The following is a 24,842-nucleotide window of genomic DNA, read 5'->3' on the forward strand; positions in this document are numbered from 1 at the left end:
TAGGGTGGCTTTATTTCCTTCCAATTAATCTTTAGTCAGTTTTCACATACGAAACAAATACGCAAAAATAACATCTTGCCTCATCTCCCCGTCAGATCCTGGCCAATCTGTATAGATTTCCCTGTAAGGCCATCAAGGTGTGAGTGGCGGGCTTCAGACCCCCGCCTCAAACTGGAGGAGCGCCTGAACCCTGCTGCACCGCATCTGTTACCGTGAACAACTTCTGCCTTAGTTACCACCGTCATATCAGTGTAAATCATAACAAGCTGGATACAATGACACATTATGTAGTTATTGTAGTGGATTATTTGCATGCCCTGTCACTGGCAACAGTGGCCTCTGCACAACCAGGGTGATAGCAGAAGTCTATGTACTGTGGTTATTCCCCATATACCATTTAGGTAATTGTGAGATCTTGGTGCAGTTAGCCATCTCAATAAAGCACGTGTAGTTTTAGGCCACTGAGCTGGCTGTATGAGGATGCAGCTCTGGTCTACCTGCCTCTGGTGGAGAAAGGACTGGCTGACACTACAGCAAAAGTCAAAAGGTGGGTTTGACACTCACTTGGGAGTGCTTTTCAAAGAAAGTTTAACATATGTGAACACTGCTCAGTTTGCTAGCTTAAACAATGTCAAGTCTTTCTGTAGTCTGCATATGAAATCCAGTACATCTCACTTCTCTCCAAAGTTCTGAAGAACGTGTCCACATCACAGGAGTTTCCCGTGCATTGAGATTTATGCTGCCAAAAAGATGAAGTACTTTGTGATACATTTTATTTAAAGTTTAGTTTTTTTAGCAGAATGTGTAAAGGGCAGACCACTTTTCTAAATATTTTACATCTGAAATACTGTCTGTATGAAGGGTACAGAAGTATTAGTTTAATTTTAAACTGCTTCAATGTTTTAGTCTTAAAACAATACCTGAATGTGCTCACTGATTTGATTAAACATTTATTTTACAAAGAAAATAAATATGGATTAGACATTTTTTACAAGTCACTCACTACATTCAACTCAAACATACTAAAAACCTATGTCAAACAACTCACACCAACAGAAATGTTCAACTGTGCTTCAGCTTTAGTTCCCATGGCGATACCTCATATTGCATAAACAATCCTAGGGCCTGTTGTCCATGACAATGTTACCATCCTTGTCTTTAAGTCTGAGGCGTCCGGTGGGGTAGCGGGTCTCCTGTCTGCCATCGGTATAGACTGTTTTCAAAGTGCCATCTGGGTACTCCCTCCTCTTATAGTCTGCTGTGTGGATCTCCTTCTGGCCTGTGTTGAACTGGATCTCCTTACTGCCATCCCTGGAGGAGACCATGAGAACAGTGGTGAAAGATACGAGACAGAAAAGAAAAAAAACTACAACCACTGACATGATCAGATGCATGCTAGAGTATGTCGGTGAGGTATTGCTATATAGACAGGGGCGTGAGCTCTGTGGACTTACAAGTTAACTTGTATGATGGTCCCGTCAGTGAGGACACTCTCCTCCCTCCCATCTGGATAGAGATTCTTGACTGTCTGGTCAGGGAATGTGATCTCCTTACGGCCATCAGGGAAATGCTTCTCTGCAGAAGGAAATGAGGACTTACACACGTTTAAAGCATAACAGTGATGGCGGGGATAATTTACATTTGATAGTCAAATAAATGCAATCAAGTCTCACCAGTCTGGTTGTTGGGGAACTGCAGAACCTCGATGCCATCAGGATAGGTGGTGTGAGTGGTATGGGCATCCGCATAGTAGTAGATCTGTAAGAGGACTATATTAGTTGAGACACTTACACGTATATCTGGGATTCATGCAAGTCTAATATCCCATTAACACCACTGAATATGAAAGGTGTCGCCAGGGAAGGGTCACTGTCAATGACTCACCACTCTCTGGTCAGCCATGACCTGCTTGATGTCCCCGTTGAAGAAGGTGACTTTGACTGTCAGTCCGTCCGCTGACACCTCTTTCCTGGTCCCATTGGGAAAGATGATGAGTCTCCCTCCACAGGCCAGAACCTTCTCCATCTAAGACAATAACACATACCCCAGTCAATGGAAAGGACTTTGAGCTCCTGGAAAAGCACTATATAAATACAATCTATTAGCGAGACAATAACAGATTTGAGTGACAAACTGAATTCAGAAGTATTTTCACCGAATTTCCTCCCAATCCTCGTTCCCCCTCACCTTTCCATCAGAGTGGGTGAGGACATCCTGACCTAGCTCTTGTTGCTCTTTGACCTCTGTCTCAGTCTGCAGACCTCGAGCCCTCTGTGTGTAAAGCCAGACAGTCTACATTCAGACACCGCAGCATACCTCAAAGGTGGTGTATACGCACAGATCCTATTAAATTACTAATAGAGTTGTAATATGTAATTATATGGGTGTATAGCAGTGTTGAGCCATCCCATGGAGGTGCTTTCATTAAATAATCACACTCCAGTGATTTAACTCACAGGGGACAGGTTGTTTGAGTCGTCATGGCTCTGTGCTGTGTGGTGGCTCCTGGTCAAAGATTCCGGTCTATCCTCTGAGCTGTAACTGTGAGCGGGGCTGGGTGCTGGTGTAGGGCCTGACCTCTTCAGGATGCCCCTGATACCTCCTGTTAGACAGACAATGTAGAACAATACCTCTACCTAAATACAGAATATTTACCTCCCTTTGTTGAATCCATAGTAAATCTCATGATCAGTCCATATTCAGGGATGCAAACTGGTGAGAGCCCAAAAAGGTGACAGTTTTTTGTTGTACTGAAACATGCGAAAAATCCCTGCTTGGGGGAAATGCAGGTTTTACCTAATTGAACAAAGAATATGATCTACATGATCAGTCTGTGTGTAGTGGTTCATGTGAAACTAACTCACTGCTAAAAAATGTAAGGAAAGCATTCCAATGTTATTTGTTGCCTAGACTTTACTGCAAATGACACTCAAGTCTTGAGAAAAAAACAATACACTAATATTGTTGTTAGCCATGACAGCCTTTATAATAGAATGCTTGTGACCACACACATCTAAATATTGCACTTGAGAGAAAAACATCTTAAGTAGAAATAGAACGAAAACAGGCATTCTATTTTTGCTCTATTATAGTGGTCACTATAGTCGACATCGATCAAGCGCGCAAGGCTACAGGTGTGCAAAAATAATGTTCGCTGAGTAAAAAAAATGCAATAATACCCCCTCACTCACAAGTGTTACTGTCAAGTTCAACACAACAAAAGCAATCTTTGGGCTACACTGCACATTATTACATTGTACACTTTCTGCCTGTGGACATCTGTTCTACAATGTGCCAGCAGAGCATGATACCCTTTGCTGGCATAATTTCTCTTTCAGGCAGAGTACACCTGGCATACCCTTTTTTATCCACTATATTGAGAAAGCGGGAAAGTGTGTGGTGTTTCTTTCACCTCTATAGTGGCATCCAGCTTAAACCAGGCCCAACTCTAGCTACACTTAACTGTTTTAACAATCAACGCCTCATTTTCACTTAATTCTGTCATTCTGAAAATTAACTTAATGTACTGTAGGAAAATAGTTCACAGATAGTAGTTAGCTAGTTAACATTTCACACAGATTGCCAGTAAGCAACTAACGCATTATAACTTGAGTAACGGCAAGGAGTTGTACAGTTGTACAGTTAACACTATAGCAAATTGGTTACGTTCAGTGGCGGGGGGGCAGTGCTTCTGTGACAATTTTGGACCCCCTTGTGGGGTATGAAAATGTGTAAATGTGGAGTATGAAATAATTTTTACATAACTCATTTTTGCTATCGTTCTTTTTTTACATCCGTTATTAGACAGTGGCAACGTTGATGATTATGAACATGGTCTTTTGCCTGCTAATGCCTGCAATGCAGTGAAGAAAACGATGACAACAATAACGTCTAATGTAACTGGCGCCCCTCTAACAGTACATCTGACCCCAGCTTGCCCCCCCCCCCCCCCCCCCCCCCCCCAGTTGAAATGGTCTAGAACCGCCACTGGTTACATTAGGTTACTAACGTTTGCTCATCTGATGTTGTGACATTAGCTGGCAAACGTTAGTTGTCTGACTTTATTAGCCAGCTAATTTTTACCCCAAACTCAATTATTTGATCAGTTAAGTTGGCTAATGTTGCTCAACATTTCTCTGGCAAGCTATAACAGATAATTCGATGCAGCTAGCAAGATACTTAACAATACTTGTTCCACCACACTTTCTCCCTCAACTCAAACCAAATGCCAGTTTTCGGTTACAGCTCATTAAGTACACTTCATCACCTGTCTCCATGGTCAGAGTTCTCACCTACCTCTTCGTTAATGTTCTGGGGACGCGCTGCTGTAAATTAACTGGCAAATTGCCTTTCCACGCCTCTTTCCAGAGCGCACGCTGATGCTGTAACTAGCAAATTGGTTGTCCTTTCTCTCTTCAGTCACGTGCTACATTCTATTATGTGAAAAGTTGGCTGAGCCTGGAATACAGCCAGTATTGCTCAAAACGCGCATCACTCATTCGGATACAGCCAGTAGTCATCCAAAGCCCCCCCCCCCCACACAAACTTTTCTCATCGGATCTACAGGAATGTCACCTATTTTGGATTCAAAATGGCAAATTTCGCAGAAAGGTGACTAGTTTGCATCCCTGATAATGCAGCTACCTTCCTTGTACCTTGAGTGGTGGGGCTGTGTCCTGACGGGCTGCCTTTAGAGGAGATGCTGCTCTGTGGTTGGCTGCTCCTCACCGTGTCAGGAGGACTCTGAACAAACAAATACACACTGCGTTAGGGTTGTTATCCTGAGTCCGGCACAGGACAGAGAATTTAACCACCGCCAGAACACAGACAAACGGGAAAATCACAAGAAAGTGGAAGTAGTGAATCTGTAAACTCACTGCCAATTTGAGGCACTTGGCTTCAAGAGCAATGTAACTGTCCAACGGCCTGGGTCCCTCCCTCCCTCTCTCCTTCTCCCTCCTGTCGTTCTCTCTTTCGCTGTCTGTCCCAATCTTCCTCCAGGTGCTGAGGCGTAGTTTCTCCATGGTGCGGACCTCTTCTTTCAGGTTGCTGTTGTCTGAGCTCAGGGAGTCTATCTGCTGCCGGAGACGATTATGTGTGGTGGACCAGCGGCTCTCTCTCCGCTTCAACTCCTCCTGCAGGAAACTCAGCTGCTTCTTCATGGCCTGAGGGCGACAGGGCAGGGTTAATGGGGGTTATAAGAACTCTTCAAAATAAAAGGGGAAAGTATATCTCACCTGGATCTCGTCACGCTCCCTCTTGTCTGGTATGGCTCTTGCAGCAGAGGCATGCCTCTCAAACACCTTGCGTTCCTTCTGCAGCTTCTTGGTCTCCTCCCTTTTGAACTCCTCAAACTTGGCCAGCTCCTCAGCCTTCCGCTGATCAAACTCTGCACACTCCTTCCTGGAATAGAGACCAAATCTGTTTGTCAGACACTTTTATACCCTAGATGAATCCATTTAATATACATTTTGTAACAAAGCTTTATAGAGAACCTTAGATGGGTGGTTTTTTTAGCAACAAAATTCAGAAAAGAAACGAGGTTGGCTAAAGCCCTATTTGGACAGGATTACTTTTACTGGCGGTCGGATAATGTAAATAATCAAGCAAAAAAACACCACTCCAAATGTTTCCTCTCCAAATGTTAATTGAAAACGTAAATACATTTGCACAATGAGCACTTGTCTCAAATACATCGTTACATTTGTTAGTTGGTTAGCTAGTTTTTGTTTGTGCAACAAGAGTCAAAGCACGACATTGTACCAATAACAAGATGCAACGAGGTGAAACAAGCCACCTACAATTCCCTACATGGCTGCCTCTTGTCGTTGTTGCTAGCTATCTGACCTTCCAGAATCATAAAACCACACAGCATTCTGCCTCTGCGATGTGTGTGCATTGTTTTTGTGAAGTTGTCAGGCAATCCATCTATTGAGGGAAACCCTGCCCATTCTAGTTCAGACCAAATGCTTGTTACCGGAGTTTCTCCTGGTTCTTTTCATTCTCCTGTCTGAGTCTGGACAAGGCAGCATTCTCTGTCCTGAAACGTTCGATCTCCAGCTCCAGCTCCACCAGCCTCTCCCTCAGCTGCCTGGACTTCTGCTGGCCTGACCACACACAAAACAAAATAGTTTTATGCTGGTGCTACCATCTTTAGAGAAAAAAGTCAGAGCCCTGCTGTTGACACACTCTTAACTCAATGGAGTACATGCACTGTCTCACCTGATCCGTCCTCAGTCTTCCTAAGTTCTGGTGGAGAAGGGGCCTGGGTTTTGGGCTTTAGCGAGGGGAACAGCCTGGCCATGAGCTGGGAAGCGGGGGGGGGATCTGGCTCCTGGTTGGCTGCTGTGATAACAGACATCCTCTCCAGCTCCGCCCCTTTGGCCACAGCCACCTTTCTCTTCAGTGTCCTCTCTGAGGGTGAAATATCATTCACTGTTTCTGTGGGAGTGTGTCGGTTTCCTGTTGCAGCGCCTCTTGTTCTGCTGTCGTCCTCAACGATGCTGCCAGCCTCCTCCAGGTCGTTCCAGGTGTCATCGTCATCAAACACCAATAGACCCTCGTGGTCCCCCTGTTCTCTGTCCTCCAAAAGGGTGGAGTCGTCAAGGTCACTCTCCCCACCCTCTTCTGCCTGGCTTGAGCCTCCCTCTCTGTCCTGATATGACCTCTTGTCGTATGGAGGGTTGGATGCAGGGAGCGGGTTTTCCCAGAGGTTGCTGGAAACTGTAGTATGGTATGACGGTCGGGCTACTTCCTCCCGATCCCTGAATTCAGAGCTGCTGTGGAACAAGATGTCAGAGATTTCCTCATGTTTGCCGTCGCTCACTTCATCTTCTTCCTCCTCATCCTCATCAGTGGCTTTGCTGTTTTCCCTCATTACCCCCTTTGCCCTCACAGCAGATACTCCTGGTGATACAGATAAGCTGGTCCCTGTGCCTTGGCCACTTCTACTGGTGCCCCGGCTGTGAACCCCTTCAGGCAGCGAGGGGGATTTGATGGGCGTGGAGGAGAGGCGTCGCGGATGGCTCGCCCTGCTGCCCTGAAGGGGGTGTTGCTGGTCCAGCTGCAGCACCTGTAGGTTTACATTTCAATTTATTAAGCAACAGTGTAGCCTAAATACTCTGTGGCCGGTTCAGTGTTTCCACTGCAATTATTTTGCTGTGGAGCTGCAGCGCGGCAAAATCATTGACACCACGTGAAAAAATATTTCTGCTGAGGCGCACATTGAAGATGTTAGAACAGTCCACCCCCCCAAAAAAACTGTTTTACTTTTCCTCTGCAAACAAAACAAGTAATTTATAGAAAAGTATTCTATTATGGTGTCCGATTTTATCTAGTTGGCTTCTCTCAACAGTTCTCTCAACAGGTATAACTACATTATATTCACTGTGTTTATGCATGATAATAATTAGTTAAAAGATCTAATTTGGGATCTGGTAAATGCAGATAGGCAACCCCATGCTTCAGCCTATTTATTTGCACTTTGCTGCATCTGTTGAGCTACAGGTACATGTTTATTGCTAATGGCATACCTGATAACATGGACCATCCATAGGCTATATACATGGCCCAATATGCTAAAATAATTCAACACAATTTTACAAATGTGTTATTAGGCTCATTCTGGAGGTGGAAATGTATATTTTAGGTGTCAGCATACTTTTACTTTCATTTTGGCGTAGAATGCCCCCCTCCCCTCAACAACCTACAATTATTTCCAGAGGAAACACTGGGTCAGTTTTAGGTACACCACCCTGTTTCACAGAAATGGTTTGCTCCTACAGACAATGAGTCACATGGCTTGCTATATAATATAAAGAAGTCTGACAGGCAGAGGCATTGAGTTACTGTTCGATTGAACTTTAGAATGGGCAAAACGAGTGACATAAGCAACTTTGAGCATGGTATGATCGTCGGTGCCAGCCACACCAGTTCCAGTATCTCACAAACATCCGGCCTCCTGGGCAATTCACGCACAAGTGTCTAGGGATTACAGAGAATGGTGCGACAAACAACAGTCAGGGGCATTCCTGTGGACGAAAACAGCCTGTTGATGAGCGATCGAATGAGAATGGCAAGAATCGTGCAAGCTAACAGGTGGGCCACAAACAGGCAAATAACGGCGCAGTAGAACAGTGTGCAGAATGGCATCTCGGAACACACAACTCGTTGGTCCTTGTCATGGATGGGCTATTGAAGCAGATGACCACATCGGGTTCCACTCCTATCAAGCTAAAAACAAGAAGCGGCTCCAGTAGGCACACGATCACAAACACTGGACAATTGAAGAGTGGAAAAACATTGCCTGGTCTGATAAATCATGCTGATGGCTGAATCAGGATTTGGTGTAAGCAGCATGAGTCCATGGCCCCATCCTGCCTGGTGTCAACTAGAGGTCGACCGATTAAGATTTTTCACAATGTAGTCTCAAATAAATAATTAAACATGTTAAATTTGGTTTAAATAATGCAAAAACAGTGTTGGAGAAGAAAGTAAAAGTGCAATATGTGCCATGTAAAAAAGCTAAAGTTTAAGTTCCTTGCTCAGAACATGAGAACATATGAAAGCTGGTGGTTCCTTTTAACATGAGTATTCAATATTCCCAGGTAAGAAGTTTTAGGTTGTAGCTATTATAGGACTATTTCTCTCTATACCATTTGTATTTCATATACCTTTGACTATTGGACTTTCTAATTGGTACTTTAGTATTGCCAACCTAATCTCGGGAGTTGATAAACTTGAAGTCATAAACAGCGCAATGCTTGAAGCACAGCGAAGAGTGTGGTAGTTAATGTTACATATAGGGACAGATGTAATACTATAGAGCATACATGTGTTCATCAGACCACAGGAGGAGAAGATGACACTTGGTGCATCTGCTAGCTCTGATGAGGGAAGTACAAAGGCCAAAGACATAGACCCATAAGACAGCTAGACATACCAAAGTCAGAGGGATACACAAAGGAGGGTGCCAGCCAAATGACCAACAGATGGACTATAGGCATAGTAAATATATCATTCTTAGGACATGAAAGGGTCCCGCCACCATTAGAACCTAACCGAAAGCAGATGGAGTGAGGGAAGTAACTTCATTGGCATGTGGGATGGACTCATATGCTGCATGTGTATAAGAACAGAGCCAGTGCTTAGGGAGATTGGCTGTTCCACGGACCAGCACGGCTTATGATATTTTGTATTAAAGTCCATATTGTAAGAGTGTTATATTTCTGAGACAATTCCCCACAACATATTTGGCGAGCTTGCCAGGAGATGAAGGAAACTCGGAGAGTGGCGTTCCGGGCTGGTGACAGTTTCTCTGGACAATCTTGCAAACAGGTGGCCACCCAACTATAAGAAGAAAAGCCTGGACTTACATAGTTAAATGTTTGTGTAAATTGCTTCAGAGATCCTGTCTCAGCGAGAAGGGCGTCACGTAGGTCTCTGTTTAAAATTCCTAAAAACCCAGTAAACGCTAAGAGCTTTTGAATTCAATGAATTGCATGCATGTGTGATTTTGGGGGTTGTTAAATGTAAATATGTGTGTGCATTTGTAGAGACTAGGTGAGTAGGGGCTGTGAACCTTGCCGGTGGGGCTGCTGCTGCCTGCTCATATGGTCAAAACAGATAAATAAGTAGTTAGAAAGTCCACAAATACCGCCCTTTAAAAAGGAAAATTAGAAAGGGATCTGCCTGGGTGGCATAATTCACGGCTACCGCCCCTGTTGAGAAGAGGGGGACTGAACGGGTGAATAGATAGGGCGCGGAAGAACGCTGACCCGATTTGGCAGGGTTCAACTGCAAAATAAATCCTGCGGATAAAACGCTCCGTCTAGCTAAAAGGGGGTCTGTAAATCGGTAGGTCACGCCACAATATTGCTCTGAAACGGAACAGAGGCCAGTATTGGGTGGGTGAATAGGGTATGAAGACAGGCTGACCCGATTAGGCAGTAGTCTCGTCATACCGTGAAAAATCCTATAGGAAAATACCGGCTTATGTCGAGGAAGTTAATTAAGCAAAGGGAAAAACTATAGGTCGTTTTAGATAAAACGAAGGGTATGAGTAAACACATTTGAATAAAAAACTGAATGAGTGCAAATGAACGCCTGAATGAAAGTTTTTCTGTAATGAGAAAATGTGTCAGAGCAAGCTAGATTGTGAAGAGAGCAAGGAGGAAAAATAGTGTGTGTGTGCCAACTGGTCAAAGGAAAGGAATGCGCAAGCCTCTGTGACAGTTAACTGAGTGTATTTTGATAAGGAGAGTGCATTTAACTCACTGGGAAGAGGGAAAAAAATCAATAGATGTTGGACAAAATAAGTTATACATAAAGATAAAACATTGACGTGATAGTGTGTTAAACGACCATTGAAAAAATACAATAGGTGTTAAAAAAGGTATTAAACAGGGCACGTATAGTATATAACAGGTGCGAAGTAGGGAGAAAGAATATACAGATAAGACAAAAAAATTATACTACGTGGTTAAAATAATCTAGGCTGTCTAGAATAAATAGTGAAAAAATACATGAAACACACCACAATAGAAGTCTAGAACACCTATTAAAAATATCACGGGCACTGTAACGAAATAGAGAAAGAGAGAGATGTGGGAGAGAGATTGAGAAAGAAAAATAAGATGAGAATAGAGTAAGCAAATAAATAAAGACAAGAAAGTGTAGATATAGCTGAATCAGAAGGACAAATGTATTAAATAGGATTTAATACACTGAATAAAGTTAAAGTAATAGAATAAGTAAACTGATAAAAATGAATAATAATGATATCTGTTAATGGGAAAAACACAGTGATATTTGAGGTACTGTACTAGAATAAGACATTAAGTCATCTGTAGTATTCAGTAATACAGTTGCAGACATTATAGAGTAGGCTTTAATAGGAGGAATTAAGTGCTGTGACTAATGAATTATTATCTGGGAAAGTGGGTAGCCCTACCTTGGGAAATAGTTAATAAAAGGTGTGTATTACGATGGGAGTGTTAAGGAAAAAATAAATAGTGGCATGGCAACAAACGGACTGTTCCTCCCTAGCATACGGAATTTAATAAAGCCATGGAGTCGCTGAAAGAAGCGCACTTGAATTCTACCAAATTCGGTTTGAATATGAAAGAGCAAACTGGATAATGGAGGACAACATTACCCGGTAAACAGGATCAATTAAATAAACGATTCAGGGAAGCAATTAGGAATTGGAACAATCACATAAAACCATAAGAAGCTCAACTTACCAGCGTTCTGATGTCAACATTCTATCATCAGAAAATACATTACGATGGGGGACAAATATGATTCTGCTCGCCCTCGCAGACGTGCGAGTGGTTAGCAGAGCTACAGAAAATATCTAAGCGTAAGAAGATAGCTCCACATCTACAACAGGGAGCTAACGGGTATGGGAAAAATGAGTGTAAGGTGACACTGGAACTTAGTGCGGTTGCAGGAAATGCCGCTATTCAAGAGTTTGCACTTTTTTCAAAGGAGAAACAAGTAATCGTTTTGAGGTTAGTAAGAATGGAATTTTCACCTGGCGGTGTATAGTCTCTGATCGATCAATGAGTGGTTCATAGAGATTACAATTTATATGTGATATAAGACGTATTAGATCACGTTTTACCTAACTTCTAGTAAGGTACCGATGGGATTTACAAATAGTCCCACTTGGAATCATTTTGCATTGAAACAATAGTTTGTGGTGATAAAATACGTGGATAATTTGTTATTAGCGTCAAAAGACAGAAAATAAACGTACAGTGGGGAGAACAAGTATTTGATACACTGCCGATTTTGCAGGTTTTCCTACTTACAAAGCATGTAGAGGTCTGTAATTTTTTATCATAGGTCCACTTCAACTGCGAGAGACGGAATCTAAAACAAAAATCCAGAAAATCACATTGTATGATTTTTAAGTAATTAATTTGCATTTTATTGCATGACATAAGTATTTGATCACCTACCAACCAGTAAGAATTCCGTCTCACAGAACTGTTAGTTTTTCTTTAAGAAGCCCTCCTGTTCTCCACTCATTACCTGTATTAACTGCACCTGTTTGAACTCATTACGTGTATAAAAGACACCTGTCCACACACTCAATCAAACAGACTCCAACCTCTCCACAATGGCCAAGACCAGAGAGATGTGTAAGGACATCAGGGATAAAATTGTAGACCTGCACAAGGCTGGTATGGGCTACAGGACAATAGGCAAGCAGCTTGGTGAGAAGGCAACAACTGTTGGCGCAATTATTAGAAAATGGAAGAAGTTCAAGATGACGGTCAATCACCCTCGGTCTGGGGCTCCATGCAAGATCTCACCTCGTGGGGCATCAATGATCATGAGGAAGGTGAGGGATCAGCCCAGGACTACACGGCAGGACCTGGTCAATGACCTGAAGAGAGCTGGGACCACAGTCTCAAAGAAAACCATTAGTAACACACTACGCCGTCATGGATTAAAATCCTGCAGCGCACGCAAGGTCCCCCTGCTCAAGCCAGCGCATGTCCAGGCCCGTCTGAAGTTTGCCAATGACCATCTGGATGATCCAGAGGAGGAATGGGAGAAGGTCATGTGGTCTGATGAGACAAAAATAGAGCTTTTTGGTCTAAACTCCACTCGCCGTGTTTGGAGGAAGAAGAAGGATGAGTACAACCCCAAGAACACCATCCCAACCGTGAAGCATGGAGGTGGAAACCTCGTTCTTTGGGGATGCTTTTCTGCAACGGGGACAGGACGACTGCACCGTATTGAGGGGAGGATGGATGGGGCCATGTATCGCGAGATCTTGGCCAACAACCTCCTTCCCTCAGTAAGAGCATTGAAGATGGGTCGTGGCTGGGTCTTCCAGCATGACAACGACCCGAAACACACAGCCACGGCAACTAAGGAGTGGCTCCGTAAGAAGCATCTCAAGGTCCTGGAGGGGCTTAGCCAGTCTCCAGACCTGAACCCAATAGAAAATCTTTGGAGGGAGCTGAAAGTCCGTATTGCCCAGGGACAGCCCCGAAACACGAAGGACCTGGAGAAGGTCTGTATGGAGGAGTGGGCCAAAATCCCTGCTGCAGTGTGTGCAAACCTGGTCAAGAACTACAGGAAACGTATGATCTCTGTAATTGCAAACAAAGGTTTCTGTACCAAATATTAAGTTCTGCTTTTCTGATGTATCAAATACTTATGTCATGCAATAAAATGCAAATGAATTACTTAAAAATCATACAATGTGATTTTCTGGATTTTTGATTCCGTCTCTCACAGTTGAAGTGTACCTATGATAAAAATTACAGACCTCTACATGTTTTGTAAGTAGGAAAACCTGCAAAACCGGCAGTGTATCAAATACTTGTTCTCCCCACTGTATATGAGAAGTCAACACCTTGTTCAAATTAGTTAGAGGAAAAGCAAAATGTAACATATTGGTGTTTTCAATTTCTGAGGGCAAGATACAGATAACCTGAGATTAGTTAGAAACTATGCGTTCTGTGGCATGGCTAAAACTTTCATCGCATGGTCAGGAAAAGGGGATTTTAATTTTGTTAGACATTCTATACTGTTATTCTCTGAAACGGCTAAGACGCTTATAGAATAAAATCAATATATAAGTAATACTATTGGCTTGCTGATTAAAAGGTAACATTGTGAATGTTAACGAAATGTACACTTTTCCAGAAGGGGTTTAATTTTCTCTGGTCAAAATGTTATTGGAGACTGCGGTACTGGGGAAAGCAGTTAGAGATAGTCGGCCGCTTTAAAACTATCTGGATAAGGCTATAAATGGAGTTCCGGATAAGTGAGAACAGTTCCTGTGTGTTCTTGACCTATGGTTACACTAGTAGGTACACACCATATACCGGGAATGAATATGCGATAGTGGATTTATTTTGGAAGGGGTTTTGTCAATTCAGTTTCAAACTGGGTATGCAGAAGGATGGAAATGTTTTTGAAAATGTATTTAAGTTGTTTCTAAAGAAAAGGGAGTGGAAACATTTTAATGGTGTCAAATGCCCTGAATCCTAAGAATTTCCTGTGAAGACTGATCAACTTCACTAGAAATTGTTGGAACAAGTGGGATTTATATTATAAAATGATTAGGAAACACCAGTCTCTATTCAAAGTGTACAATTACTTTGAAATTCTATTATTTCCTTGGGGAAATTATGAAGAGTTGTAATCTTAAATTGACTAGTTACTCAAATAGGTTTATTTTTTGATTTAACATGGGTTCATAGGTAAGATTATCAGTTCCCTGGGGTTATGGTCTTTGGGTAAATACAAAAATGTGCTTTGTTCATTCTGCATATAAAAGGGAAATATATGTTAAAAAGGGATGACAGTTACTCCAAATGGTTTATTGGAGTGTGGGTTTCTGCGAGGGTTATGTTGATAACTACATAATCTGTAACTCGTCTGAGAGACCGCCAGTAGAATAAGGGAGTTATCATGGAAGGTGACGTCAGAATGCTTTAATGCATGGGAGAGATATTTTCACCACAACAAGTGTGTGTGAAGCTCAAACCCACCCTAACAAGCTGAAGAGTGAGGGAGAACTGTGTCTGATGACCTGTGAACTATATCTGAAATAGACATGCTGGAATGATATGTGCTGGGAGAAGAAAGACTAAAGGGGAATGGGTTACTGACCTGTCATTACCAGGCCACTCATGACAGAAAAACAGGGACAAAAAGGGGCTGTTTGGAAAATAGATATTACTGGTACTAAAAGTTTTTTAGTATAAATGTAAATTATTAAAGGGATGATGTGTGTTGAATTGAGAAGGTCAAATTTGAGTTAAAGTAAGCACTAAGGACTGTTATCCTGAATTTGGGTTGGACAAGTTATAAAATGTTTTAGTTATAATTTGGATATAGAACTGTTTAAATTTACTAGGCCTAGGGAAGCTCTGGAAACTAATCCTGAGACATGGTGGTTGACAGAACTTACATAATATTAGTTTAAAGGTTTTTTGTTTCCTTTGTTTTATTATGTCATTAGAATTTTAATGATAAATTGTATTGAATAATTAATTGAATAAAAGGTATAGTCTGTTGTGCGATAACACCCAAGGATGAAGAAGAAAGAGACCAACATAACATGGGCATAGAATGAAACGGATGGACGTTTTCCCCAGGTTTAGTTACATTACAAATTGTGGTAATTTATTGCAAATATGCAGTTATTATAATATATTATTTCTATTTTTTCTTGTTTTTTGGAGGAACATAAGTGTGTATATTGTTCCTGAGGAGGGACTGTTATAAATTGACAAATTGGATTTGAGAATGTTTTAGTATGTATCAAACTATGGAAGGAAATTAGGAGTAGTGACTTATGTGTTATGGGTTAGAAAAACTGTGACTACATTGGGAATATGAGGGGACTCATAAATGAAGGTTATGGTAGTGGAGGGGTGTTATTTCTAGAAACAATGTATATTATTATTAACAACCCTCCAGGCGAGCTTCAATGCCATACAACTCTCCTTCCGTGGCCTCCAATTGCTCTTAAATACAAGTAAAACTAAATGCATGCTATTCAACCGATCGCTGCCTGCACCTGCCCGCCTGTCCAGCATCACTACTCTGGACGGCTCTGACTTAGAATACGTGGACAACTACAAATACCTAGGTGTCTGGTTAGACTGTAAACTCTCCTTCCAGACTCACATCAAGCATCTCCAATCCAAAGTTAAATCTAGAATCGGCTTCCTATTCCGCAACAAAGCATCCTTCACTCATGCTGCCAAACATACCCTTGTAAAACTGACCATCCTACCAATCCTCGACTTCGGTGATGTCATTTACAAAATAGCCTCCAAAACCCTACTCAATAAATTGGATGCAGTCTATCACAGTGCCATCCGTTTTGTCACCAAAGCCCCATATACTACCCACCACTGCGACCTGTACGCTCTCGTTGGCTGGCCCTCGCTTCACACTCGTCGCCAAACCCACTGGCTCCAGGTCATCTACAAGACCCTGCTAGGTAAAGTCCCCCCTTATCTCAGCTCGCTGGTCACCATAGCAACGCCCACCCGTAGCACGCGCTCCAGCAGGTATATCTCTCTGGTCACCCCCAAAACCAATTCTTCCTTTGGCCGCCTCTCCTTCCAGTTCTCTGCTGCCAATGACTGGAACGAACTACAAAAATCTCTGAAACTGGAAACACTTATCTCCCTCACTAGCTTTAAGCACCAGCTGTCAGAGCAGCTCATAGATTACTGCACCTGTACATAGCCCATCTATAATTTAGCCCAAACAACTACCTCTTTACCTACTGTATTTATTTATTTTGCTCCTTTGCACCCCATTATTTCTATCTCTACTTTGCACCTTCTTCCACTGCAAACCAACCATTCCAGTGTTATTTTTTTAACTTGCTATATTGTATTTACTTCGCCACCATGGCCTTTTTATAATTTTTTTTATTTATTTATATATATATTTTGTTTGCCTTCACCTCCCTTATCTCACCTCACTTGCTCATATTGTATATAGACTTATTTTCACTGTATTATTGACTGTATGTTTGTTTTACTCCATGTGTAACTATGTGTTGTTGTATGTGTCGAACTGCTTTGCTTTATCTTGGCCAGGTCGCAATTGTAAATGAGAACGTGTTCTCAATTTGCCTACCTGGTTAAATAAAGGTGAAATAAAAAAAATAAAAAATTAGAGGAGATAACTCACAGAAAAGGAAGGACAGCTGGCTGTGTAAAAAATAAGGATATAAAATATAGGGACAATTCTAAAGTAAATTGAACATTACAAATACCTAGATTATGGTAAAAGTGATAAGTGGTAGCATTTTGAACACTATAGCAAAAGTTTAAGAAACTTATGACTTAGTTTTGTTAGGATATTCTTCCAACTGGAAGACACTTGAATGATTACATGTTATTCTTACAGCAGTTGCTGTAGGGACCATAATTTGGCTATCATTATGAATATTTCTGTGGCAGGAGGCCAGGTATTTGAGACAATGTTTACATATGGCTGTTATTAAAATATTAAGAATTAGTGATCTTGCTATAAGAAAGTCTGTTGTCAGGAAATAACCCATGTGTTAGTGTGTATGTCCTCAGGAAAAATCAGAACATAAGAAGCCAGAAATAACCAAGGGCATGGGCTGAATTCTGTAAACTGAGTGTACATTAAGATACAGGCTGGGGGTATACTTCTTACAGCACCTGCAGTGGTAAAGATTGTCATAGAGAGAGAGAGAGACAGGATTCCACTGTAGACATACTGGGTTGGGTTTGGGAGCTACTTGTTCTATTTGTTAATGCATCATGTGAAAAAGGATAGATGTTAGGGTAATTGTACTCTAAACAACATGTTGAAGGCAAGTCTTATGTTTAGGAAACCAGAAGGAGAGGGGTTCGCCAGCTTCAGCTGGAATGTCAGTTTGTTGTGTGATGATGTAGGAGGGTGTATGGTGTAATCATAGAACAGAGGCCATAAGTCTGAATGCCTCACAGAAAGAAGGCAGAAACCTGAACCAGGACCAGAGGTTCCACGTCTGATGATCCAAGGTGACCAGGTCCGAGTGTTCCGGAAGAGTGGAATGAGCCAAGGAGGGAGGGTCCCTACAAGGTGGCTCGAACAACGTTAACTGCTGTCCAGATGAAGGGAAGCAACACATGGTACTATCTAAACCACTGTACCAAAGTCCCGTTGGAAAGGAAGAGACAACCACTAGGTCATGAAGACGCAGAGAATGGTGATACACCAGGTGGGTGTCCAAAGGGAACGGAAGCGATCGAGACGCCAGGGAGGAGCCAAGAGAACAGCAGACCAAGTGAAAGCCAAAATAAGACAGGTGCATCGCCTAATGCACCCAGAAGAAGACGAAGGAGAGACAACACTGGAGAGAAAACCTGCAAACAACCAGTATTCTCTCCTGTGGGGCCAGAGAGTCCAAGGATGAGGGGGAGTAACATGCTTGCTACTCTTGATGATATATCTGTTGTGGCAGACCTCCTTGACGGAAGCCCTCCACAGTGGGACCTCGAAGTACCACCTACAGAATGGGAACATCTCTTCCCTGAAATTGATACCCTTCCAGAAGGAAGCCCAGTCCGACCTGAGAAGGCAGCCTCAGGGGAAGAAAGAGGAGGATAGGCCTCACAAGGAGCAGAAGGAGACCCCACAAAGAGGAGGAAAAGTCCAGCAAGCTGAAGCTGAAGAAAACGGGGATTTCCCCACAATTGACTTTTCAGCTCTTGAATGGTCCCCTTAACAGACAATTGAAGTTAGAACGACAGAAGAACAATGACTTTGACATAGCAGAAGTAACAGTGAACACTAGTACAGAAACAACAGACTCACGCACAATCAAGAAGTATGGTGGAAGCAGGAAGAGAAGAGGAACCAGCCGAACAATCTAAAAAGACTGACAAGGTTAGAATCTCTGTTCCACAACTCATAACTGAAACAGGAGAACAGAAGTCAATCTCAATCAAAAGGATCAAGCCTCTACCTGAGATTGCACTCTGTGGATGGACACATCATCAAACGAAGGGAGAAGTCATTTGGAACCCGAAAGGATGTGACCTGACGTTAACCAAAGAAGTAGATGAGTGGGTGCTCACCATGAATAAGATTGAACCAGTTGAAGGTGAAGAATTAATAGTTGAAATAGCGAGAACAAGATTGACTGAAGGGAGCAGCACCAGTCATTAGAATTGGTCCTACGCCAATACCTGAACAGGAAGAGCCTGTGACAAATAGAACGACAACAACAGTGGCAGCTGCTGCAAAAACTACAGTAGTTACCACCAGGGTACCATCCACTGCTATTCCCAAGCAGTCCACTGTACCCACAAAGTAACCTGAGGCATCAGAACCAGGAGTTTTTTTACTGACATTTGGAACTTTCTGACGAACACTAACAATCTGCCTCGAGAAAAGGACATTGTGACTCCAACTGATGCTTTAACCCCAGAACTATACAAGGACAACTCATTGGAGAAAGTAGTGGGAAATGAATGGTATGAATGGGCTCAATATACAGCATTAAAATCAAAGCTGATAAATTGCTTACTATGTGCACCCTCTCCGCTGACAGAATTAGTGGTGGTACCAAGTCCTTATGATTATAGGGACGGTGCTGAATTTAATAAGAACTTTTGTCATTTGAGTAGACCAGAAAGGCCTTATTGCCCAGCTGAATGTTTGTCATATTTGGGTAATACATATTATCATCGATATTACAACCAAACTGGCTGGGGAAAGTGGTGTAAAGAATTGGAAGTTGGGTGGGAAAAGTAGTTATTCATGATAATTGTCAAAATCAAACTCTAATACTACCATTGATTGCACCGTATGAAGAACAGACTATGGTAGTAGATTTCTTCTGGATATGTGGGGGAAAGAGATTAAGGGCAACATTGCCAAAGGGATGGACAGGCCTCTGTGCAAGAGTTCGGTTGATTCAACAGATAACTGTCACTGAATGGGATCCTAGTGATGCTAGGCAACAAAATACTAAAAATAGAGTAAAAAGAGAATATAAGTCTGACCCCAACGTCTATTTGGATGCAATAGGCCAAACTAGAGGTGTTCCTAACGAGTACAAAGCAAGAGATGAGATTAAATCAGGATTTGAATCAATATTCTTGTGGATAACACCTAATAAGAACAGAGTGGATTAAGTATATTTACAATAATCAACAGAGATTCATTAACTATACCGACTCGGCCTTAACTGCATTGGGGGAACAGGTACAAAAGAGCGTGAGAACGGTCATTACCATCATCCAGAACCTTTTTTCTGTGCTGTGTGTCAAAGAGGGGATTGTCTTGTCTGTCAGGGTGAGGAATGTGCTCTTATGTAATGATTTTTAATATATCTGTCTAGCCTAATGCTTTGTGTTATTTTGTGTTTGTGTTTTTATATATATATTTTTCTTCTTTTAATTAAAGTTAGTTTTGCCTTCTAAAATTAGGAGCATTTTAAACATGTTAGGTAACAGTGGGAATTCCGGTAAAAAGTGTCTACGGACCATGTCCTTAATCTTCTAACAAGGGTTGTTATCTTTGATAGTACTATGTTAGAGAGGTGTCTGCAAGGCAGGATCGTGTTGAAATGTTTGATTTTAGAATGATGTCTTGTTAATTTTATTTGAAACTGCATGAAGGCTACTTTTATTGATATCATATTCATTGTATTATTTTCTCTATTTCACAAAACTGAGATAACCAAGGCTACGTACTACATACTCATTGCTTCTTCACAATATAATGATTGATTATAAGTGTTTTATTTTTTACTGACTAGATCTTTTACTCCTATCTATGTTATTGTTTGGAGATGTTTGGTCTAGTTGGGTTTTGTAAGTGTTTGATGTTTCCAATTGGATATTTTACTCCTATCTGTGTTGATGTTTTGGAGATGTTTGGTCCAGTTGATTTGTAAGCTTTATTCACATTTGATAATGTTTTTGTCCACTGTTGGTATTGGCCTCCACCCTCTGGGACTAATTAGTCCCAGAGGAGGGATTTGTGGTGGCGGGACCCTTTCATGTCCTAAGAATGATATATTTACTTTGCCTATAGTCCATCTGTTGGTCATTTGGCTGGCACCCTCCTTTGTGTATCCCTCTGACGTTGGTATGTCTAGCTGTCTTATGGGTCTATGTCTTTGGCCTTTGTACTTCCCTCATCAGAGCTAGCAGATGCACCAAGTGTCATCTTCTCCTCCTGTGGTCTGATGAACACATGTATGCTCTATAGTATTACATCTGTCCCTATATGTAACATTAACTACCATTATAACCTAACCGAGAAAACAGATGGACTATAGGCATAATAAATATATCATTTTTAGGACATGAAAGGGTCCCGCCACCATTAGAACCTAACCGAAAGCAGATGGAGTGAGGGAAGTAACTTCATTGGCATGTGGGATGGACTCATATGCTGCATGTGTATAAGAACAGAGCCAGTGCTTAGGGAGATTGGCTGTTCCACGGACCAGCACGGCTTATGATATATTGTATTAAAGTCTATATTGAAATCACAAGTTCTTGTAAGAGTGTTACATTTCTGAGACAATTCTCCACGACAAGAGCTGCTGGCAAACGCAGTAAAGTGCTGTTGAATGAATGCTTACGAGCCTGCTGTTGCCTACCACCGCTCAGTCAGACTGCTCTATCAAATCATAGGCTTAACCTTTTCTCAATAGGGGGTGCTGTTTTCACTTTGTAAAAATTTCGTTCCCAAATTAAACTGCCTCGTACTCAATTCTTGCTCGTACAATATGCATATTATTATTACTATTGGATAGAAAGCACTCTAGTTTCTAAAACCGTTTGAATTATATCTGTGAGTAAAACAGAACTCAAGTTGGAGCAATTTTCCTGTGAGGAAGTGAGGAATCTGAAATCAGGCAGGCTGTTCTGGGGTCAGTTTATTAATTTGAATGTCTTCTATTGGTCGAGATGCACTGCATACGCCTTCCCCTAGATGTCAGCAAATAGTGAGAATTGGAATGGAGTTGCTAGGCAGATCTGAGGCCATATAAATGGTTTGGGAACGTGGGGTCCAGTCTTTTCTTCAGTCGCCATGACGCAAGACAGCCCTCAGGATGGCGTTCTGGAAAGCTCCCGTTATAGGCCTTAGATATATCCGGCTCTGATTTTATTCGATATAGGTGTTAAAGACATCATAATGTAGTTATTTTAAACCGAGTTATATCAGTTTATATCAGTATATTGCGATTTTCTGATATTTCTTAGTCCTGCGTTATAGTGAGTTGGACACGTCTTTGCCACATGGCTAATGTTTACTGCTAATTCCAAAGTTGAAGGCGACAATCTACAACCGAGCAACGATTCCTCTGGACAAAGGACCACTTGCACAAGATTCTGATGGAAGCTCATCAAAAAGTAAGAACTATTTATGATGTTAATTCGTTGTTCTGTTGGAAAATGTAAAAATACTATTCCGCCATTAATTTCGGTGCGGTCTCGCTTTAAAAAAAAATCATGTTAGCAGCCAATATTAACCAGGTGAAATTGTGTCACTTCTATTGCGTTCATCGCACGCAGAGTCAGGGTATATGCAACAGTTTGGGCCGCCTGGCTCGTTGCGAACTAATTTGCCAGAATTTTACGTAATTATGACATAGCATTGAAGGTTGTGCAATGTAACAGCAATATTTAGACTTATGGATGCCACCCGTTAGATAAAATACGGAACGGTTCCGTATTTCACTGAAAGAATAAACCTTTTCGAAATGATAGTTTCCGGATTTAACCATATTAATGACCTATGGCTCGTATTTCTGTGTTATTATATTAACTTCTACTTGGTCACAATCCCAGATCCGGGAGCACCCCCATCAGTAAAAAAGCTGACTAGCATAGCCTAGCGTCACAAGTAAATACTAGCATCTAAATATCATTAAATCACAAGTCCACGACACCAGATGAAAGATACAGATCTTGTGATTCCAGCCATCATTTCTGATTTTTATAATGTTTTACAGGGAAGACACAATATGTATTTCTATTAGCTAACCACCATAGCAAAAGACAACTTTTTTTCCCACCATTTTTTCCCTGCATAGGTAGCTATCACAATTTTGACCAAATAAAGATATAAATAGTCACTAACCAAGAAACAACTTCATCAGATGACAGTCTGATAACATATTTATTGTATAGCATATGTTTTGTTAGAATAATTTGCAAATTTCAGGTATAAATCATAGTTTTACATTGCAGCCACCATCACAACTCTCACCAAAGCAACTAGAATAACTACAGAGAGCAACGTGAATTACCTAAATACTCATCATAAAACATTTATGAAAAATACACAGCGTACAGCAAATGAAAGACAGGCATCTTGTGAATCCAGCCAATGTTTCAGATTTTTTAAGTGTTTTACAGCGAAAACCCAATATAGCATAATATTAGCTTACTACAATAGCCAACCACACAACAGCATTGATTCAAGCCAAAAATAGCGATAACGAATAAACCAGCAAAAGATATACATTTTTTCACTAACCTTCTCAAACTTCTTCAGATGACAGTCCTATAACATCATATTACACAATACATATAGAGTTTGTTCGAAAATGTGCATATTTAGCGCCACAAATCGTGGTTATACAATGAGAATAGTAGCCAAACTGCAAACAAAATGTCGGGAGAAATCTTGGGAGAGGCACCTAATCTAATCAATAACTAATCATAAACTTGACTAAAAAATACAGGTTGGACAGCAAATGAAAGATACATTAGTTCTTAATGCAACCGCTGTGTTAGATTTTTAATATTAACGTTACTACGACATACAGCATACATAACCATACGACATACATAACCTGTTTGGGCTGCAGGGGCAGTATTGAGTAGCCGGATAAAAGGTGCACATTTCAAACGGCCTCGTACTCAATTCTTGCTCGTACAATATGCATATTATTATTACTATTGGATAGAAAACACTCTCTAGTTTCTAAAACCATTTGAATTATATCTGTGAGTAAAACAGAACTCCTTTTGCAGCAAACTTCCTGACAGGAAGTGGAAAATCTGAAATCGATGCCCTCTTCTAGGGCCTGCCTATTAAAGTCCTTGATATTTATTCGTTTAGATGCACTTCATACGTCTTCCACTAGATGTCGACAGGCAGTGAGAGAAGAAATGGAGTGTGTAACTTGATCTGGGCTCGATTAAATGCTCTTTGTATGACGTGTCACCAGTTTCCTGTTTTCTGGAGAGCGCGAGAAGGGACCTGGATTTGCCTTCTGATAAGCAGACGTTATGGACGACTAATATCTCCGGCTTTGATTTTATTTGATACGTGACAATATCATCGTAAAGTATGTTTTTTCAATATAGTTTAATCAGATTATTGAATTTTTTTCGAAAGTTTTGCCGTGTTCCGTTCTCTGAGTTTGTTGACGATGGAGAGATTCGTGCCACTTGGCAAGTGTGCTTGCTAAATCGAGAGGGGAATAAGACCGTTCTAAATCCAAACAACGATTGTTCCCGACAAAGGACCCCTTGTACAACATTCTGATGAAAGATCGTCAAAAGTAGGACCCATTGTATGATGCTAGTTCATATATCTGTCGAACATGTGAAATAGTCGTTTGCGCCCAGATTTTGGGTACTCTCTCGCTATACCTAAGGTGGATGTCGTAATGAAGTTATTTTTAGAATTCTAACATGGCGATTGCATTAAGAACTAGTGTATCTATCATTTCCTATACAACATGTATTTTTTTGTAACGTTTATGTATAGTTATTTGGTCAGAATAGTTGAGTGCCATAAAAATATCCGCACATTCTGGGAAAAAGATGCTACGTTAGCACAATGTAGAACCACTGATTTCAGCTCTAAATATGCACATTTTCGAACAAAACATAAGTGTATGTATAACCTGATGTTATAGGACTGTCATCTGATGAAGCTTATCAAGGTTAGTCAAAAATTATATATCTTTTGCTGGTTTATTCGCTATCGCTAACGTGCCTATTGCTATCGCTAACGTGCCTTGAATGAATGCCGTAGTGTGGTAGGCTATTGTAGTAAGCTAATATAATGCTATATTGTGTTTTCGCTGTAAAACACTTAAAAATCGGAAATATTGGCTGGATTCACAAGATGTTTGTCTTTAATTTGATGTACACTGTCGATTTTTCAGAAATGTTTTGTGATGAGTATTTAGGTATTTGACGTTGGTGTCTGTAATTACTCTGGCTGCTTAGGTCCTATTTGTGACGGTACCTGTGATGGTAGCTGCAATGTAAAACTGATTTATACCTCAAATATGCACATTTTTCGAACAAAACATAGATTTATTGTATAACATGTTATAAGAC

At 41.2% G+C, this 24,842-nt stretch overlaps 1 protein-coding gene across 1 annotated transcript in view; it reads right to left on the bottom strand.

Moving 5' to 3' along the window:
* Positions 1-934: 934 nt before the first annotated feature.
* LOC129816861 (centromere protein J-like) overlaps positions 935-24,842 on the bottom strand; it is a 28,378-nt gene continuing 4,470 nt past the window's right edge. Inside the window, exons 8-18 of the mRNA XM_055871797.1 lie at positions 6,223-7,072; positions 5,978-6,107; positions 5,238-5,403; positions 4,878-5,165; positions 4,656-4,743; positions 2,457-2,602; positions 2,188-2,271; positions 1,885-2,025; positions 1,674-1,758; positions 1,455-1,575; positions 935-1,311 (exon numbers count right to left, since the gene is read on the bottom strand). Coding sequence (XP_055727772.1) covers positions 1,119-1,311; positions 1,455-1,575; positions 1,674-1,758; positions 1,885-2,025; positions 2,188-2,271; positions 2,457-2,602; positions 4,656-4,743; positions 4,878-5,165; positions 5,238-5,403; positions 5,978-6,107; positions 6,223-7,072 — 2,292 coding nt within the window. The 3' untranslated portion in view covers positions 935-1,118. The remainder of the gene's footprint in view (positions 1,312-1,454; positions 1,576-1,673; positions 1,759-1,884; positions 2,026-2,187; positions 2,272-2,456; positions 2,603-4,655; positions 4,744-4,877; positions 5,166-5,237; positions 5,404-5,977; positions 6,108-6,222; positions 7,073-24,842) is intronic.

The sequence above is a fragment of the Salvelinus fontinalis genome, chromosome 19 (genome assembly GCF_029448725.1).
Source record: "Salvelinus fontinalis isolate EN_2023a chromosome 19, ASM2944872v1, whole genome shotgun sequence".
In the NCBI taxonomy this organism is placed as follows: Eukaryota; Metazoa; Chordata; class Actinopteri; order Salmoniformes; family Salmonidae; genus Salvelinus; species Salvelinus fontinalis.